The sequence below is a fragment of the Penaeus monodon genome, chromosome 6, assembly GCF_015228065.2.
Source record: "Penaeus monodon isolate SGIC_2016 chromosome 6, NSTDA_Pmon_1, whole genome shotgun sequence".
NCBI lineage: Eukaryota > Metazoa > Arthropoda > Malacostraca > Decapoda > Penaeidae > Penaeus > Penaeus monodon.
Window position 1 is genome coordinate 1,827,228 of NC_051391.1, and position 20,000 is coordinate 1,847,227.

The window sequence follows — 20,000 nt, forward strand, 5'->3', positions numbered from 1 at the left end:
ACAATTTTATTTATACGAAAAGCTACATAGATGCCACCTGGAATTGAAAAAAAAAACAATCACATTAAAAAATAAATAAATAAAAAAAAAGGCTTGGTAGTAAATAGTCTTTCATTACAAGCATCTAAAATGTACTTCCGTGAGCGTAAGTGTCTCGCAATGAAATTAATTTAAGACAAATTCAATTTCCTCCTTGTTTTGGGGAAGTTATCGAGAGTGTGAGGAGCGGAAGCAATTCATAAGTGGTGCCAGAGGCCTCACTCCACGACAGGGACAGCGTAGTAAAAATTCATTGATGAAACTGTACGTAGACAAACTCCACGAGAGGGACAGCGTAATAGTAAGTCATTGATAAAATTGTACGTAGACAAACTCCACGACACGGACAGCGTAGTAAAGATTCATTGATGAAACTGCACGTAGACAAATTCCACGACAGGGGCAGCGTAGTAAAAATTCATTGATGAAACAGCAAGTAGGGCACCGATGGGAAAGTACAAGAAAACATACGAATATGCCGACGGCCTTTTCGCTCTTACTGCTTCATCAGAGCAGTAAATGCATAAAGGCCTTCGGCATATTCGTGTGTTTTCTTGTACTTCCCTTCGTTGTTCTACTTGCAATTTATTCGACATGAATTCCTCATTGATGAAACTGTACGTAGACAAACTCCACCACAGGGACAGCGTAGCAAAAATTCATTGATAAAATTGTACGTAAACAAACTCCACCACAGGGACAGCGTAGTAAAAATTCATTGATAAAATCGTACGTAAACAGACTCCAATACAGGGACAGCGCAGTAAAAAATCATTGATGAAATTGTACGTAAACAAACCTTGTAGAGTTGCTCGGAAGCCACTGAGAATCCTGGATGGATTATATTAGAGGCAACAGATGTGGCATTTTGTAGGTATTTCTTAGTTGATTGATGTTTATGGTTGTTATGATCACCATCATCATTTGATATGTTATTTATGTGTTGGTAATCTCTATCTACTTCCCCATCTCCTTCCCCATCTTCATCCCCATCTCCATCTCCTTCTCCCCCATCTCCTACCTCCCCATCTCCATCTCCTTCCCCCCCATCTCCTTCTCCTTACCCATCTCCTTCTTCCAGTGGACAAGCCGCCGACCATCCTCTTCCGGAACGAGAAGGGCCCCATGGCACAGAGCAACGACGGGAAGCTGGTCGTCTACCCTGGCACCGTCCTCCACCTCGAGTGCCTCTTCACGCGCCGTCACGGAACGCCAAACTGGAACGTGTCCCTTGCGAGCGCGTAAGGGCCGGGGGGCAGCGGGAGGATAGTACTAATAATAATGAGAGGAATAAATAATGATATAATGAGAGGGATGGAGAATTACGAGGGGGTGCCGGGTATCTGGGGGAAGAGGGAAGAGTGAGAGATTTAGATAATGAAATGATGAGAGGAAAAAAATAATAATGAGAGGAATAAATGATGACGTAATGAGGGATAAAGAATTATGAGGGGGCACCGGGAGGAAGAGGGAATAATGAGAGATTTAGATATGAAATTATGAGAGGGAATAGAGAATAATGAGAGGAATAAATAATGATATAGTGAGAGGGATAAAGAATTATGAGGAAGTGCCGGGTAACTGGGGGGATAGAGAATAAATGCGTATTTATATGTTATGGAATCAATTCTTATTGTTTCATCTTATGTATTATCTTATCTTATTGTATTATCTTTTTTTCTATAGTTATTTTTGCACGTAATTGTCTGTACTCAGAGTTTAAATTCAAGAAAATCCTTATCTTGATCTATCTTTTTTTTTTTTTACATTTTTCTATTGGCATCAAGTTAAAAAGAAAAAAAAAATCCTAACGTTACTCTTCCTTTTTAAACCTTTTTTCTTCTTTTTTCTTTTTTTCAAATCTTACTTTCTTTTCTAAACTTCCCTATCTACCTTAAACTTCCCTATCTACCTTAAACCTCCCAGAAACCTTCTTAAACCTCCCAGAAAACTTCTTAAACTTCCCAGAAACCTTCTTAAACTTCTTTTTTTCGTCCGCATTCCAGAGGCGACGACATCAAGGGGAAACGGAGGAAGAAGACGAAGGCGAAGGGGCGCGTGAAGGGAGGCAAGAAGAGAGGAGGAAGCTTCGCGTAAGTAGGGGAGAGAGGGAGAGGGAGAGGGAGGGAGAGGGGGAGGGTGAGGGAGGGAGAGGGAGAGGGGGAGGGGGGAGAGGGAGGGAGAAGGAGAGGGAGGGGGGAGGGAGGGAGAGGGAGGGGAGAGAGAGAGAGAGAGAGAGAGAGAGAGAGAGAGGAGAGAGAGAGAGAGAGAGAGAGAGAGAGAGAGTGAGAGAGAGAGAGAAGAGAGAGAAGAGAGAGAGAGAGAGGGAGAGAGAGAGAGAGGAGAGAGAGAAATATATATATATATATATATATATATATATATATATATATATATATATATATGTATATATATATATATATATATATATATATATATATATATAAATATATATATGTGTATATATATATATATATATATATATATATATATATATATATATATATATATATATATATATATATATATGAATACGAAGGAATCATGTGACTTTAATAATGGTTACATTTGATCATCACCTATGTAGATAATTCAGTAGAAAATTGTTTTTAAGTTCATCAGAAAATAGATACATATATAAATGAAAAAAATATATATATTACTATTAATACCTTCATTTTGCTTTTTTATCATAGAATATCACTGAAAACCTTCGTGTTAAATCCTATGATTTTTTGTTACTTTCTCGGAATCTCTTGCCTTTTCTCACCATCAAACTTCAGAAATCCCCCATTATCGAACGACGGTATTCATCATTCAAAATTCTTAGCTCACATCACAAAGAATGACGAATAAACTAAAGTAACGTAATATCTTATCGTAAAAAAAAAAAGAATATTATTTACATCAATGATAAGAACAGAATCCGTTCCCTCAAGGTAAAAGTCCCTTCAAAGGATTGATCTCGACGTTCGCGCCCTTCCCTCAGGCCTTATCCGAACGGCTGGGCGAACGCTCCCAACCGGAACATACAGCTGGAATACCGCCTCTCGATCTACCGGGCGCAGCCGAAGGACTCGGGATCCTACGCCTGCGTCACTCCCAAAGGACACAAGCACGTCGTTACCCTGGACATTCGCCGTGAGTTCTAGGACATGGAGTGTGGTGTGTCAGGATCCCTTGGTGAAGGATGATCCAGACAGCCTCGTTTCACCTTTTAGGATATGTAGATAGTTTATTATTAAGTACTCTATATTACGTAAATTCCGTTTTAGTACGAATGTAAATGAGCTATAGTCGTTGGGTGGATTCTGTTATTCCTTGTACCCGTAAAATGCATTCACTTTCTAAAGGAAATTCTTGCTTTTGGTTGTATAAAGTGCCCTACAATCTGATCTCCACTGCTGAAGGTTGCCTCGCTCTCCCCGACAGGTGTGCACTGCCCGAACATCAACGTGAACGAATCGGACAAGGTCATCTTCGAGCCCAACGAGACGAAGATGAACACGATCGTCAAGTTCTCCTGCGAAGTCGGATACTCTCTCGTCGGCGCGTCGGAAATCAAGTGTCTGCCGTCGGGTAACTGGTCGGCACCTTTCCCGCGCTGCGAGGGTAAGTCGTGCCCAGGGAGACGCGCCGTTCAGTGTAGGAAGGTCATCACGGACGATTTGATGAAGGATTAAACTTGTTTCATTCTAGATTAAACGTGAAGCAGTCCTCTGTGTGTAGTCTGTGTTCCCTTGCAAAGAGTAGCTCTTTGGTCTTTGTTGTAATCTGTTGTTTCAAGAGATAAGTAACTGCCATGATTATAATGAGAAGAATGCTAATCCAAAACATAAATGTCCAGAGTTTTATGCTGATCAGACATGACTGCACCGTAAGTTCACCGTCACCAACAAGCATGCCCTTTTATACACTGTGCTGTAAGCTACTCCCTTTTGCCATCATTAAAAAGGAAATTGCAGTATTTAGGGAGATTAAAATGAAGAGGATGCCACTTGGAACTAGAATGCCATGACAGAGATTTGAACGAGAAAGGGGCAAGCGCCTCTGACTTCCGAGGCAAAATATCAATAGAGTGGTCGTAACTGAGAAAGTTCATTTCCTTTTAAATGATATTTACTCTTTCCATTGCTATGAATCAATCTGATATTTTCCTGTGACTTTCATACAGCTAAATTGTTTAGATCTGCACTGGACTTGAAAAAAACTTTTTTTTTTTGAAGTTAATGTTTATGAATCTGTTATGAGACCTCCTTCGTCTGAGCACCACTTGAATGGAGAGCACATGCAAGGGGAATGCCTCGAAGCAGATCGGTCCATGCTCTGTCTGTCAGTGTGCGGCTTGAACCTTTGAGTTGCGTTGGAACCCTCTTCACTTTTCACGGCCGTACGTGAGCATGAGACACCCCCACGTCTACCCTGCTTATTCAAGTTGCCCTTCCTATGACCCCGCACTGGTATCCCCGATTCCTCCGTGATTCCCGGACTCGTGTTCCCATTGGTGTCATGAAGAGTGTTGCTGCGTGCTTGAGCCTCCTCTCGTCCGCCACCACCAACATGACACGGTGGGCGTGGCGGCGGGGACGGCTGAGGAACTCGTCCCCTTGGAGAGGGCTCAGTTGCTAACTGACCCGTTGGAAAAGTGTGCATGACATAGCCGACGTGGAGGCACTCGTGTCATGCGCTTGTCTCCAACTTTGGTGTTTCCTCTTCAGCCTCCCTCCCACTCACCCCCTCCCCTTGTGTGTCGTATGCTTCCCTCCCTTCACACCGCGTTCAGGGGTGCTCCAGCACCCCGTCTAAAGCTTTCGTTTTTTAAATGCCCCTCTTTTTTGCTGCAGTTAAAATGCCACGGCCTAAGACCCACCACCACCCCCTTTTTAGTGTTGGTATAGTTAACTCACCCTGATTGCCCCGTGTCTCGTCACTAGACATAGAGTGCCCGGACCCTCGCGAGAGCCCCACTGACCCACTCCTGCGGGTGACGGTCGTAGCGCGGGGCGTGGGCAGCCAAGTCCTGTACGACTGCCCCCGAGGACACCCCGTCAAGGGCCCTACCTCTGCCATCTGCCAGGAAAACGGACAGTGGTCTTCGCCTCCTCCCAGATGCAAGGGTACGGCGGGCGCAGTGTGTGGAGGGGGCGTGGGCGGGAGCTGAGAGGAATGCGGGCGGGCGGGGAGGCAGGGACGTCACGCTGTACGAATAGAGCTGAAGGGACACTTTCTTGACTACAGCGCTGTTGGAGGGAACGGAGCCAGTGCAATCAATCTGTATAGAGACGGTTGTATCTTTTTAAGTTCAAGTTTATTTTTATCTTTTTTTTTGTATTCAATAACGTTACTAATACCACGGTTGTTCCAGCAGAGATCTGGTTGAAACTTTACATTTATTTTACATTTGGTGGCTCTCGCATTTACACCTGTTTCTTTCACATACGTGTTTATATTGCTATCGTAAACAACATTTATAAAGGAAACTTAATTAGTCACAATCTAATGTGTCTTTTCTACTAATTTCTTTGTAAAATTTCCAAAGCATATTGAAAATATTAATAGGTAATATTATCAGGTGTACAATTAAAAAAAAAAAATAGATAAAGAGCAGGGCAATGCATGTATGTTATATACACTGTTTCGTTAGTATGTTGTGTACAAGTTCTAATGCAGGTCCCTTTTCAGAAAGACATGGATAGCGAAAATAATAACCACTGAGCCCTCTGAGACATTTTGATGTTCACCTCTGAAGAAATACTCACTAATACTAGCATCTACTTATCTATCTATATGTCTGTTTTTCATTGTCTGTCCGTCTGCCTCTCTCTCTCTCTCTCTCTCTCTCTCTCTCTCTCTCTCTCTCTCTCTCTCTCTCTCTCTCTCTCTCTCTCTTCTCTCTCTCTCTCTCTTCTCTCTCTCTCTCTCTCTCTCTCTCTCTCTCTCTCTCTCTCTCTCTCTCTCTCTCTCTCTCTCTCTTCTCTCTCTCTCTTCCTCTCTTTTCTCTCTCTCTCTCTCTCTCTCTCTCTCTTCCCCTCTCTCTCTCTCTCTCTCTTCTCTCTCTCTCTCTCTCTCTCTCTCTCTCTCTCTCTCTCTCTCTCTCTCCTCTCTCTCTCTCTCTCTCTCTCTCTTCTCTCTCTCCTCTCTTCTCTTCTCTCTCTCTCTCTCTCTCTCTCTCTCTCTTCTCTCCTCTCCTCCTCTCTCTCTCTCTTCTCTCTCTCTCTCCTCTCTTCTCTCTTCTTTTCTTTTTTTATCTTTTTTTTTTTTTTCTTTTTTCATCTTTTTTATTTTTTTTTCTTTTTTTTTTCTTTTTTTATATTTCTTTCTTTTTTTTTTTATTTTTCTTTTTTCTATTTCTTCTCTTTTATCTATTCTTTTTCTTATCTCTATTTTCATTTTTTTTATCTTATTATTACTTTATATTATTATTATTATTTATTATTATTATTATTTATTATTATTATTATTATTATTATATTATTATTATTATTATATTATTATTATATTATTATTATTTTTATATTATTATTATTATTATCTTTTATTATTATTATTATTTATTATTTATTATTATTATTATTATTATTATTATTATTATTATATTATTATTATTATTACTTGTATATTATTATTATTATATTATTATTATTATTATTATTATTATTATTATTATTATTTATTATTATTCATTATTATTATATTATTATTTATCATTATTATCATTATCATCATTATCATTATCATTATTGTTGTTTTGCAATAGTGCCGGTTGTAGTATTGTCTTATTTCATTAACATCATCATCGTCATTGATAAAATATATAGTGTTTATTGTAACAAATGTAGAAAAAAAAACATTCTTATATACATCACTTGCGCTATGAAGATATTCATTCTCATTCACACCCTTTTTCTACACTGTCGAAATCATTATTAAGATTATTAATGTCATCAAGGGATTGAGATAATTAATACCATCATCATTATTTTTTTGGCATTTCTGAAATTTAGATATAAAATAAAATCTCGTTGAGGGAGTCCACCTTTCCTGTTAACTCTTTCCTCTGTTAAGACTTGATCTAATTAGTAAATGGTCAGAGTTCTCATCTTTGTTTTGCGTAAAATAGGGAAAAAAATAATTAATTTTATTATAATTATCTTCCTTTAGTAAGGAAAAAATGACACTGAAATAGTCGTAAGTGGACTGGAAACGAGAGGGACCCTTTCAGAAATAGATAGTAGTAGGTCAAGATTATCAGGGTCTCCTTTTCTTCTTCTTCTTCTTCTTCTTCTTCTTCTTCTTCTTCTTCACATGGCTTTCTGCCTTGCCTTTCCTTTCTTTTCCTTTCCTTTCCTTTCCTTTTCCTTTCCTTTCCCTTCCCATCACTTTCCTTCCCTGCCCTTCCCACCTCATCCTACCCCACCTACACCACCCCAACCCACCACCACCCTAACCCCTACCCCAACCCCTACCCCAAGCCCCAACCCCAACCCCCCTACCCCTACCCCTACCCCAACCCACCCCACCCCACCCCCCACCCCGCCCCAAGCCCAACCCCACCCTACCCCCACCCCATCCCTCTTAGAACAATACCTCCCCTGACGACCTGTCCCGTTCTCCCCCTGCAGAAGACAACTGCATCCCTCCCGCTGCCCCTGCCAATGGTACCGTCACGGGCGACGGTCCCTTCCACGCCGGAGACATGGTCGTCATCAAGTGCAATCCCAATTTCATGCTGGAAGGCCAGTCGCTGATTGTGTGTCAGGAGGACGGGACGTGGTCGGAGGAAATACCCAAGTGTGAGTGTAGTCTGAAGGTGTTGCTTGAGGGCATGTTAAGTATTTTTCTTTAATTTTCTGAAGGTGTTTGGATGTGGGGGTTGTTGTTGTTGTTGTGTGTGTGTGTGTGTGTTGTGTGTGTGTGTGTGTGTGTGTGTGTGTGTGTGTGTGTGTGTGTGTGTGTTTGTGGTGGGGAGGATGTTAGTTTCTTAACTCTCAATGTACAGTAATGTGAAATTAACTTGAATTCCTCATTCTTGGTATCATTCTGCTATCAATGAGGTCATATAATAAGAACAAGATTTTAGTATAGAAACTTCCCTATATCTGAATATATTCGTGAGATTAACATCAATCAACATTATCAACTAAACTGCTTTTGCTGCCACCCTGATATTCACACGACCAATTCCATCAGGGAGTAAAAAGTAAGCACACGCAAGTCTGACTCTTAACGTAAAGAACAAACGGCGTATTACAGCCATGTCTCCATTACGAAGCCATTTCTAACCATCTCATTTGCCTTCCTCCTCCTCCCCACAGGTTCTCTGGCTTGCACGTACCCGGGCACCATCATCTCGGGCATCATGAGTCCCATCAAGTTCTATTACCCGATCAACGATACCATTACTTACACGTGTAACCCCAGAAACGTGCTACGAGGCGTGCGGTCCATCACGTGCATGGAGGGGGGCAAGTGGTCGGCCCCCGTGCCCACGTGCATCCCGGAGGAGTGAGTGCGCGTGCCCCGTGCCCGCGTCGGCCGAGAAGAACTCTTGGAGAATTATGAATCAGTTCCATGGGAGGGAGAGGGAGAGGGAGAGGGAAGGGGAGGGGATGGGGAGGGGAAGAAAGGGGGGATAGAGAAATCGGCTGCAGAAATTGGGTCGATATTTTGTGGATTTGAAAAATGTCCAGAATAATAATCATGCGGGATTTTGTGTGTATTCAGAGGGCTTCGAATGGCGTGTGTGTGTTTTTTTTCGAGACGAAACCTGTCGCCTTCTTAGGAATCACCGGAGACAGAGTTCGGCCGCCAATGTCTCCACCAAACGAGAAGGACCGACGGAAAACGCCCTTGTCAGCACCAAACAAGAAGAAAAAAAACAAGAAGAAGAAGTAAATGAAAATAGAATAGAAACCGAAGCAATATTCCCAAACCCCCCACGAACAAGCAAGAAAACAACACATATCATGGCTTTAACATATCAAGCAACGGACCCGAAAAATAATAATACAAGATGCAATACGATACACATATATATTTTTGCAGTATATGATAAATGTTATGTATGCTATTTCCACGCAATGGATTTAAAGAGAGACTAAGCTGGCTGTGGGTCAGAAAACGCCCTTGGATTCGCGTTTTTAGTCAGACTCTACACCCGTGTTAGCGAACAAGTGCACATAGAGTTACGTGTGTACATGGTTGAGCTCATGTGCGTGTGTTTTTACATATATACATACACGCACACACACACACACACACACACACACACACACACACGCACGCACGCACGCACACACACACACACACACACACACACAAACACACACGCACGCACACGCACACACACACACACACACACACACACACACACACATATAAATGCATAAATCTGCGTATTTCCATGCAGTATACATATAAACACAGACCTGTGACCAATGAAATCCAGATTCCAGGGAGCGGCGTAGCCTCCACCCGACGTACCTCCTCTTGATCTGGAGAATGTAAAAGCACACAACTTCTGCATTTAACATTTTCATGAACTTGCATCAACGCACAAACGAATGATAGCAGACTTACATATCCCCGACCAATTGTCAATGTGATATCTACACTCATCGTTGTTATTCCGCTTCTCTTGCCCGGACGATGGGTGACCAGGGGCGGCGGGCGAGGCGGCGCCTGATGGCAGTGACGCGCCCAGCGAGTGTCGTGCTGAATTATAGTCGTATTCGAACGAGACACGGAAACACGCGTACATACACACACATACAGAGATTTATATACACATATATATAAATACATATATATATAATATATATATATACATATATACATATATACATACATACATATATAAATATATATATATATATATATATATATATATATATATATATACATACACACACACACACACACATAAGCATGGACAGTCTACATTTAACAAAGTATGAAATACAACGGATCGTTTGATAATCCCCACCATAGATTTATTGACTGACTCTCTTTCCTTTTACTGAACACGATCGGTCCGTCACCCCGGGTCGCATGGGCGTCGCTCGCAGGGCACCGCGAGAGCTGCTCCCCCTGGCAGCGCCGAGCAAGGGGGCTGGGTCTTAGCGGCAGGGTTAAGGCGCCCAAGAGCAAACGGCTTTCTCTCTCCCACTCAGCAGGTTAAGGAGGCGTCCTCGCCACGTCTGTCCACTCCCTTTCTCGTTATATACATACATATATATATATATATATATATATATATATATATATATATATATATATATATATATATTATATTATATATATACATACATACATCATATTATATTATATATATATATATATATATATACATATATCTATATATATATATATATATATATATATATATATATATATATATATATCAAGTCAAGACACAAAGGCTTCTCCAAATTACTTTCCTCAAGAAAGATATATTTTCGGTTGATGGTAATGTGTGAACATGCATGCGTAAAACACAAAGTCCCTGAAAAAAAAATATGTATTTTTAAAAAAGAAAGAGAGAGATTTATAGGAATGTCATGAAATAATAAATAAAAAAAATATTTTCCTTGGAAATTTAGCATAAAATTACTTAGCAATATTTTGAAAGACAAAGCAATGTTCATGTCTGTCATTCGACTCTCGATTTTGCCTAAGTATTTCTCACTGGAACTTGGTCTTGCATTTCTCTCTGACAGGTGAAGGAATCTAAACTTAGTCAAGTATTTACCACTCAAGCTTTATCAAATCTTCCACTGTTAAGGTTATGGAATTCGTCACAAACTTTATATTTTCTCTGGAACTTATTACTCTGAAATCACCGCGGCAAGGAAGAGGCAGTGGAATATGGCACAGTCTACCGGGCTACTTACGCAAACAAACGCCACGATAACATGGTCTCTCGAAGCATTTACGACGCTTTAGGTATTCACAGACCAGTGGATTTTATCGAGTGCAATACCGGTCTTTTGCTGCATTAAAAGACCAACGAGTTAGCTGAAACAGGGGGAAAAAAATTATCATTTTGCCATGTTCCAAGCCTCTTCTCGGAAAATGTTCTGTGGGTCTCTTTACCATTATGCACTTACTCTTAAGATCTGTCTAGCTGTCCCTGGCGCTTCACTGTGTCCTGTGGTGAGTTAGTCGTTCTGTTACCAAAGATATATATAGAGAGTATTGCCTACAGTCTATAACAAAACCTTAGCTCCGTCTCGCTTATGCTGGTTGTAATTACTATATACCTTTCCTTATATCACACGTAGAGCCCTCACTTTTAACTTTGAGATTCACATTATTGTGCTTTCGTGTCATTTGTGAATCAATGTTGCTCTTTGGATCTATCGTTATGTATATGCCAGGTAGCTTTTAGTGAAACGAGAGGAAAAACTATACAACGGGAACCCTGCTGGCAACGTTATATAAAACTAAAAAAATGCATGATTATTAGTCTAGTAAGTTGTTCGCTGTTCAAAGATAACTGTACAATCCCCAACCATGTGCAAGTCTTTCAGAATAGTTATTGTCATTATACGAAGCAATAAACTGCAGTTGGTGATTAATAAATTCCAAGTGTGTGTGTAAACTCACATGCCAGTAATGTCCTAAAAAGTTGATGTACTATGTTAATACCTAGACTATGAAACTTCACAAATGTTTTTCGATTGAATATTTCTTCGTACTCGTTAACCGTGGAATAATCCATTAATCGTCTCAACGACAAGATTTGTAATCCTTGTATGCAAATGTCTAATTGCAGTTATTTCGGCCCAATGCAACTTCTGATCGACCCAGTTGTCCTTACATCGTTCTAATATTCTAATATCACTGTTAGAGTTCTGATAATCCGTTAGATTCGCTCCCTGAAAGTTTTTTCCTGTATGAAATTTACTCTACGCTTAAGTTGTGGCCAGGTGGAAATCATATCATGTCGCACCAGTGTCAAGAACAAAACGGACATTCTGCAAAATGATATATAATAAGTTAAGTGAATTGATCCTTCATGCATCGACTTTTTTTTTTATAATCTCCTTTTTAGTCTTGATATGTTATCATGCAGCAGCCATAGTCCGAAAGCTTAAGGTGGTTCCTGTTACGGAAGTCTAACACGCAGTTACGCCTTTCTCACATCGTGCTAGCTACCGGTCAACACAGGCATATATCTGTAATAAGTTAGCCTGACGTGACTGATCTCGGTGTTATCCTTCCAATGATATGTTCGTTTTTTTTAATGTCCTTTTGACTAATGTCCAGCAGGTAATAAGAATAGAATCCCGATGAGAAATGTCAGTCTCCTAGCCCTTTGCAATGCCACGTCATCGGAAAAGAGACTGTGCTTGCGATGTGATCTGTAGTCTCAAAGGACAGTGACAAATTACATATATTGTATATATGATTAGTAGCATAAGGTAATAATAAATATATATATTATATATTATATTATATGATATATATAATATATATATATATATATATATATATATATATATATATATATATAATATATATATATATATATATATATATATATTTATTATATATACAATATATATATAATATATATTATAATATATATTAATAGTTTATGTATATATTTATATATATATATATATATATATATATATATATATATAAATAAATAAATGAGGTATGCAAGATCACTACATATAGCCTACAATTATAGTGATCTTGTAGGGCTGCATTTGCATAACATTATCCTGCAAGGATATTTTCTTCTATTGTATGATTATAATGCCCTAGATTTCTCAATGATGATTTAGTATCCTTCTCATATACAGTGTACTAATTATATGAATTCATTAAACAGGTGACATAGAAATTAATTAGACGAATAATATTGCACGTTTATTTGCCGGATGTTCAACATGGCTCTGACAAGTTCATTCTGGTTTACAATTTTTTTTTAATAACGTTTCGAATTGGATGCAAACATTGCATTTTACAGATCCCATTAAATTATCTTCTTTACAAATGGTTATACATATTTATTTGATCTTTTGATAGACGCTACATTTTGAAATTTCTTTGCAATATATTTTAAAGATAAGATATTGATTTTAGCATCAATATCACAACACGACATATATCATACTCATATATATATATATCCTTTATATTATTTCTTCTCCTGTCTTCCTTTATTATCATTATTATTATCATTATTATTATTATTGTTATTATTATTATCATTATTATTATTATTATTTACTGTTACGCATCTTCCTTCTGTTCTTACGGATATCAGAAAGAGTATTATCTGCAACCGTTATCACAGAAACCAAAAGGAAAGACCAACACAGTTCATTCTTCCTAACTGTCTCTTCGTTTAAGCGTTTTATATGCTTGTTGTTGTTGTTGTTGTTGTTGTTGTTGTTTTGTGTCTGTTTGTCTGTTTATCATATTCAACACCTTTTTCTATCTTTGTGTCTTTGTCTGTGTCTTTGTTTGTTCACTGTTTCTAATATCTATCTTTTTGTCTGTTTATTATACAAGACCTTTTTCTATATTTGTGCCTTTGTTCACTGTTTTTTTTTTATCTATATATTTGTCTGTTTATTATACAACACCCTTTTCTTTCTTTGTGTCTTTGTCTGAGTCTTTGTTCTTAATGCTGTTGTGTCTCTCCTCGACGTCCGCGATGCTCTCTGGCAGCGAACTCCCCTTCGTCTCGGGAAGCAAGGTCACCAGGACACTTGCCAAGATGCCCGCGATCCCGAAACACACACTGGAGGCCCACCATGCGTAGCGACTCTAAGAAGGGGGAGGGGGGGGTTAAAATGAGATAAAGATGAAGGTGAGAAATGAGTTTTTGTGTCACTGACTACGAATGGATGATTGAGATTAAGATTAAGAAGATGGTAATGCAGGTTGAGAATGAATATTGCATAATGGCATGGGTAAAATTGTGTGTAGGTGAAAATGAGGGTCATGGCGAAGGAAATGGGGTTCTACTGCCATACTGACAGAGCGTAGTATGTAGCTAAAATGAAAATAGACGTAAAATTAAAAACTAATTAGATTATAATAAAAAAATAAATATTTAGACGTATAAATTGAGAATATATATTAAACAAAAATGAAAAATTCCAACTAAAATAATTATCCCTTTATTTCTTCACATTTTCCTTGTCTATTTGGAATCCCTTACCCTTTCCACAGACAACTTATTCTCCTTCTTCATATGCATAAATATCCTCCATTTGATATAACTGCCCTAACCCCTTAACTCACTCTTTTAACAACCCTTAACATATATACCCCATCAATTCATCCTCTCTACCCTTTCACTACCATACTACCTTCTAGTACGGTTTAAACCTTTAACTTTTTCCTAATCATTAACTAATTCCTAATCCCCTTTTGCTACTATACTTTACCATAGTGCTATATGACCTTGATGTCATTCATTTGTTTTAACTATTAACCATTAACCATTTGTCTATTTGGATGAAGAAGCATTTATTCTTTTTTATTATTATTATTTCATTTTTATTGTTATTTCTTTTCTTTTATTTTCTTTTTAAGTATTTAGCTGTACTCACCACCACTTCCGTTACAATAGGGACGAGCGCCTCCCCGATACAGCCCACGAGATTACAGAGCGTGAAGCCGCGAGTTCGAATCACCGTCGGCATCAGCTCAGCGGCGAACACGTAGTTTACCTGCAGGGTGACGGTCGGGGAAGCTGTTAGGGATCTGAAGATTCCATTTAAGACGGAGAGAAATCGGGGTTCTTAGGAATATGGATATCTACATTTATATATATTACATACGTACACACTCTCACGCACGCATGCTCGCTCGCTCGCTCAGAGGCACCCATACACTAACACAAGCACAAACACACTCTCACAAACACACACACAGACACACACACACACGCGCGCGCGCGCGCGCGCGCGCGCGTGTGTGTGTGTGTCTGTGTGACTGCGTAAATCTTTCTAAAATACACACGCGCGCATCGCAGTTACTGTAAGTCTTAAATCCAAGTACGTAAATCTGTGTCAAATCTAGAACGAACAGCTGTTTCGTGAACGACCGACAGGACTGAAGGACCCACCTGGAAGGCCCCGACGGAGAGGCAGAAGGCACCCAGGACGAGGATCCATTTGAGCCACCAGTGTTCTGAAACGGCGGCCTTGGGTTACTTCAGGAGAGGCCAAGGGTGTTAGGAATTAAGAGGGTTTCAGGCACTGTTGTGTGGTAATACATTTACATAAAGTCTGTCGCTCTGTCACTGTCCCTTTCTCTTTCTCTTTCTCTATCTCTTTTTCTTTCTCTCTTTGTGTGTGTGTGTGTGTGTGTGTGTGTGTGTGTGTGTGTGTGTGTGTGTGTGTGTGTGTGTGTGTGTGTGTGTGTGTGTGTGTGTGCGTGTGTATGTATGTGTGTGCGTGTGTGTGTGTGTGTGTTGTGAAACCTTTTACAATCAGGGAGTGATGAATAAATAGATAGAAAGAAAGGTAGGCAGATGGAGAGATAGACATGTATCCAGCAGCCAATGTGGCAAAAAATTGCTTTGCACACTATCCTATAGCATCACACTTGACATACAAACTGCATGCATAAACTCTCGCAAGAAGTGAGTACCTTCGGGCACAGCCAAGTCGCAGAGCAGCATGACGGTGCTGGTGAGGAAAGCCCCAACAATAATGGTCTTCCTGCCGAGCTTCACCATGACTGGCGTCGTCAGAAGGACTGTTATCCCACCTATTCCGCCGGAGATGATCACGAACTCGAAGGGGCTGTTACTGAGAAAGGGAGGGACAAGGGGCAGGCATTAGAAGGGAGGAACAAGGAGAAGGTATTATAAGGGAGGGGCAAGGAGCAGGTATTAGAAGGGAGGGCCAAGGAGAAGGTATTATAAGGAAGGGACAAGGAGCAGGCATTAGAAGGGAGGAACAAGGAGAAGGTATTATAAGGAAGGGACAAGGAGAGATCATTAAATCAGATGAACGAGTTGAGAGCATTAAGGTGAAGGCACTGAAAGGGAGAGGAACAAACAGAGAGTATTATAAGTGAGGAACTTTTAGAGACTGTGAAAAGAAAGGCATTAAAAAGGAGGACCAGCAGAGAGCATTATAAGGAAAGCATTACAAGGAAGGAACATGGAGAGAGCATTAAAAGGAAGACCTTAAAAGGGTGGGAAAGGCAAAGACCATTAAAAGGGAGGAACAAACAGAGAGCATTAAGAGGAAGACACAAAATGAAAAGGAAAACTTTAAGAAAATAACAATCAAAGGGCAATGCTTAATAAAAATGAACAAAAAAAAATATTCAATAGCTCTAGGATAAGACAGAGGAACAGCAAGACGAACTTCTAAGTGTCTGGAGCGCCACAAAAACCAACCTGGTGAAGTTGTTGGCACTGAGGATGATGCCTACGTACACCATCCTCTGGAAGAGCCAGACCAAGGGCGTAACCACAAGGACGAGGCGCATGGCAGGCGACCGGAGATAAGACAAGGCATTCGAGATCCACGAGCACAGGCATCCATCCCCTGTGGCCGCTGCTCCGGAACTCGCGCTCAGCTGCCAGAGTTTGAGCATTGAATTAGGTGCATGGAATGGCTTCCATGTTGTGTGTGAAAACAGGGAAATTATCATCCTGATCATTATCCCGAATCTTTTCCCAAAATGAAGAACATTATAAGCCACAAAATACCATCACATCAAAATGGCTTACCAGTTTGAGTTTCTCCAGATACGAGTTGGTTCCGTCTGAAAGCTGGACGCCATTCTTCAGCGCCGCCCTTTCGAGCACCGCGGCCGCCTCTGCCCCGAAGCCCTTCTGGATCAGCCAGCGGGGAGACTCGTCGATCAACCTGGAAGCCGTTGGTGTTTGTGATCATCAGGGGGGACTCCATTTTCTGTCTCTCTGGCTATGTGTCTGTCTATCATTATATATATTTTTATCTGTTTATTTATCTACCTTTATATCTCTCTCTCTCCTTCTCTCTCTCTCTCTCTCCCCTCTCTCTCTCTCTCTTCTCTCTCTCTCTCTCTCTCTCTCTCTCTCTCTCTCTCTCTCTCTCCTCTCTCTCTCTCTCTCTCTCTCTCTCTCTCTCTCTCTCTCTCTCTCTCTCTCTCTCTCTCTCTCTCTCTCTCTCTCTCTCTCTTTCTCTCTCTCTCTTTCTCCAAGCATGAACGGCCCATTCCAGTCCCACTCACATGGTCATCGGCACCGCGATCAAGAGAGGGACGTTGCAGATGAGCCAGAGGACCCTCCACGACGTCACCACGTAGCCGAGGGCCCCGAACGCCGTCATGACCACGAAGAAGGCCAAGGAGAGGAGCATTAAGGTGGAGCCTCTGTGACGTGGCGGCGACGTCTCGGCGGCTGGAGGGACGCAGAAGGAGGAGAAGATATTTTAAAAAATAAATAAGTAAATAAATAAATAATTTAAAAAAATAAAATAAAAAAAGATCAGGCAGACGGTCGTGCAAGGTTCAGGCACAATATCTTGACTGAATACCACGGGATGCAAAGGATACAGGGGGATTTGTCTCTCACCGAGGCTGTAGCACGGATAGAACACGAAAATCGCCGCAAATCCTGCCAGCATCTTCATGGCCAACATGACGCTGAACCAGGGCACCACGGTGATCCCGAGGCACGTGGGCAGGGCGAGCAGGACGCCGATTCTGGAGGTTAACTTTCGGCCGATCCTGTTAAGAAGAGCCACGAATGATGAGAGAAGGGATTAACTTTCGTGCATTTTCTTTTTTCTTTTTTTTTCTTTTTTTTTGGGGGGGGGAGGGGGGGAGTTGTCTCCAGGATTGAAATCTGTTTACGGTTGTTCTGATTGCGACTTTGGCTTCGAGATTCCTAATAAACTCGGGAGCGGATTCGGGAACACCCTCAATCTAAAAATCATGATGACGAGCCTAAATAAAAACACTTATGGTTTCTAATAAAAACTACATTACGATATAGAAAAAAGGAAAAAAAAATAATAAATAAAAATAAAAAAATTAAAAAAAATAATTAATTAATTAATTAATTAAAAAAAAAAAAAAATATATATATATATATATATATATATATATATATATATATATATATATGATCCTGTAAGTATCTATCGCCCTCATCCAAATAACATAATTAAACGTCTTATCGCTATCTGAAGGTATTTTTCCGCGGTGCCCTTTGAACTAAAACTCTCCAGGTTACGTCATGCGGTACCTGTCGCTGAAGTATCCCCCGATGGCGCTCCCGAGCAGAGACCCGACGGGATACATCATCGGGAACAGCGTCCTCCACGATGTCCTCTCGCAAATGAGGTGCCACTGAAGAGAGCAGAGAGTTAATTCTGGTTTTAATATAAATATGCATAGGTAGATAGATGGGTAGATAGATAGATAGATAGATAGATAGATAGATAGATAGATAGATAGATATAAAGAGAGAGTCACACAGAGAGAAAGAGAGAGAGAGAGAGAAAGAGAGAGAGAGAGAGAGAGAGAGAGAGAGAAGGAGAGAGAGAAGGAGAGAGAGAGAGAAGGAGACAGAGAGAAGGAGAGAGAGAGAGAAAGGGAGAGAGAGAAGGGGAGAGAGAGAGAGAGACAGAGAGCCAGAGAGAGAAATACTCGAAACCCTTTAAAAAAAAAAAACACTACAATACACTATTACGACAGGCTTCATGACCGCTTCTGCAATATACGAAGACCCTGTGCAACACAATTTCACCTCATCTTTCCCAATGAACAAGCACCCCTATGACGGTAATCACCTCTGTGATTATAGTTGAGGTGAAAACGGAGGTGTCATATTCAACCTCCGGGCAGGACGGTATGCCAGTGGAGATCCGCGTGAGGCTGACTTTGCTGACGGTCGCGTTGGCAGGGCGGAGGGCGGCTGACAGGTTGGCAGGGTCGAGGCAGAGGCTTGGGAACTCGGGCAGGTCGACGGCAGGCAGATCTGTCTGGTACCCACTCCCCTCGCTGGGAAATACGAGAAAAAAAAATATTGTATTTAATTACTGTGTTTGATTCCAAAGTTGCTCCGAGTGTTAGAGAGAAAAAATAACGCATCTATTCTCTGCTTAGAAGCCTCTCCTGCAAAAGAAAAAATAATAATAATGATAAAATAAAATAAATAAATAAATAAACAAATAAATAAATAAATAAGATAAGATAATAAACCTTCCATTTTCTACCAAGAGGCTTCTCCTGCCCGGCAACAGATGGCGTGGATTTATATGATGGCCTGTTGTGTGTCGGGAAAAAGTGCCGATGGTGGACGTGAGTCAGAACACTTTCAAAACGACGCAGCTTTTATTTATGATGCCGAGCATGTGCATTCGTACAGGTAGCCATATACTTATATTTATACGTGTTACATTCATGGATCTGTGTGTTCGTGTTCGTGTTCGTGTTTGTGTTTGTGTTTGTGTTTGTGATTGTGTCTGTATATACACACACACACACACACACACACACACACACACACAACACACACACACACACACAAAACACACACACACACACACACACACACACACACACACACACACACACACACACACACACACACACACACACACATATATATATATATATGTGTGTGTGTGTGTGTGTGTGTGTGTGTGTGTGTGTGTGTGTGTGTGTGTGTGTGTGTATACACACATACATACATACAGAAGGACATGTATGTACACCCTACATACGTGCGCACGCAGAGGCGCAGCACCTGACCTGTCGTGGGCGGCGCGGGCGGGCGAGGCGCGGGGGCGGAGGCAACGGAAGTCGACAGGAGAGCTCAGCAGCGTGGACCCCAGCTGATGCACCGGGACCATGGCGTGGACTGCAACCAAAGCGATTTCAGTGAATGTGCTCTCGTTCTTTCGTTCTTTCTTTGTTTGTTTGTTTCGCTCTCTTTCATTACTTTTTTCTTCTTTTTCTTTCTTTCTTTCTCTCTTTCT

The 20,000-nt window shown here is 40.7% G+C and overlaps 2 protein-coding genes across 5 annotated transcripts in view; one reads left to right on the plus strand and one right to left on the minus strand.

The window, feature by feature from the left end:
• LOC119574134 (complement receptor type 2-like) overlaps positions 1-8,616 on the plus strand; it is a 27,272-nt gene extending 18,656 nt beyond the window's left edge. For 3 of the 4 annotated variants that reach the window (XM_037921215.1, XM_037921216.1, XM_037921218.1), the window contains 7 exons: positions 1,121-1,280; positions 2,046-2,132; positions 3,029-3,180; positions 3,472-3,651; positions 4,974-5,156; positions 7,662-7,832; positions 8,355-8,616. In XM_037921215.1, the coding sequence (XP_037777143.1) occupies positions 1,121-1,280; positions 2,046-2,132; positions 3,029-3,180; positions 3,472-3,651; positions 4,974-5,156; positions 7,662-7,832; positions 8,355-8,548 (1,127 nt within the window). In that variant the 3' untranslated portion in view covers positions 8,549-8,616. The remainder of the gene's footprint in view (positions 1-1,120; positions 1,281-2,045; positions 2,133-3,028; positions 3,181-3,471; positions 3,652-4,973; positions 5,157-7,661; positions 7,833-8,354) is intronic. The other variant, XM_037921217.1, reaches the window with a different exon arrangement.
• Positions 8,617-12,908: 4,292 nt separating this feature from the next.
• LOC119574136 (solute carrier family 22 member 6-like) overlaps positions 12,909-20,000 on the minus strand; it is an 8,365-nt gene continuing 1,273 nt past the window's right edge. The window contains exons 2-12 of the mRNA XM_037921219.1: positions 19,774-19,882; positions 18,810-19,020; positions 18,263-18,366; positions 17,588-17,742; positions 17,245-17,413; positions 16,760-16,898; positions 16,424-16,605; positions 15,664-15,824; positions 15,137-15,201; positions 14,619-14,738; positions 12,909-13,827 (exon numbers count right to left, since the gene is read on the minus strand). Of these exons, the coding sequence (XP_037777147.1) occupies positions 13,633-13,827; positions 14,619-14,738; positions 15,137-15,201; positions 15,664-15,824; positions 16,424-16,605; positions 16,760-16,898; positions 17,245-17,413; positions 17,588-17,742; positions 18,263-18,366; positions 18,810-19,020; positions 19,774-19,882 (1,610 nt within the window). The 3' untranslated portion in view covers positions 12,909-13,632. The remainder of the gene's footprint in view (positions 13,828-14,618; positions 14,739-15,136; positions 15,202-15,663; positions 15,825-16,423; positions 16,606-16,759; positions 16,899-17,244; positions 17,414-17,587; positions 17,743-18,262; positions 18,367-18,809; positions 19,021-19,773; positions 19,883-20,000) is intronic.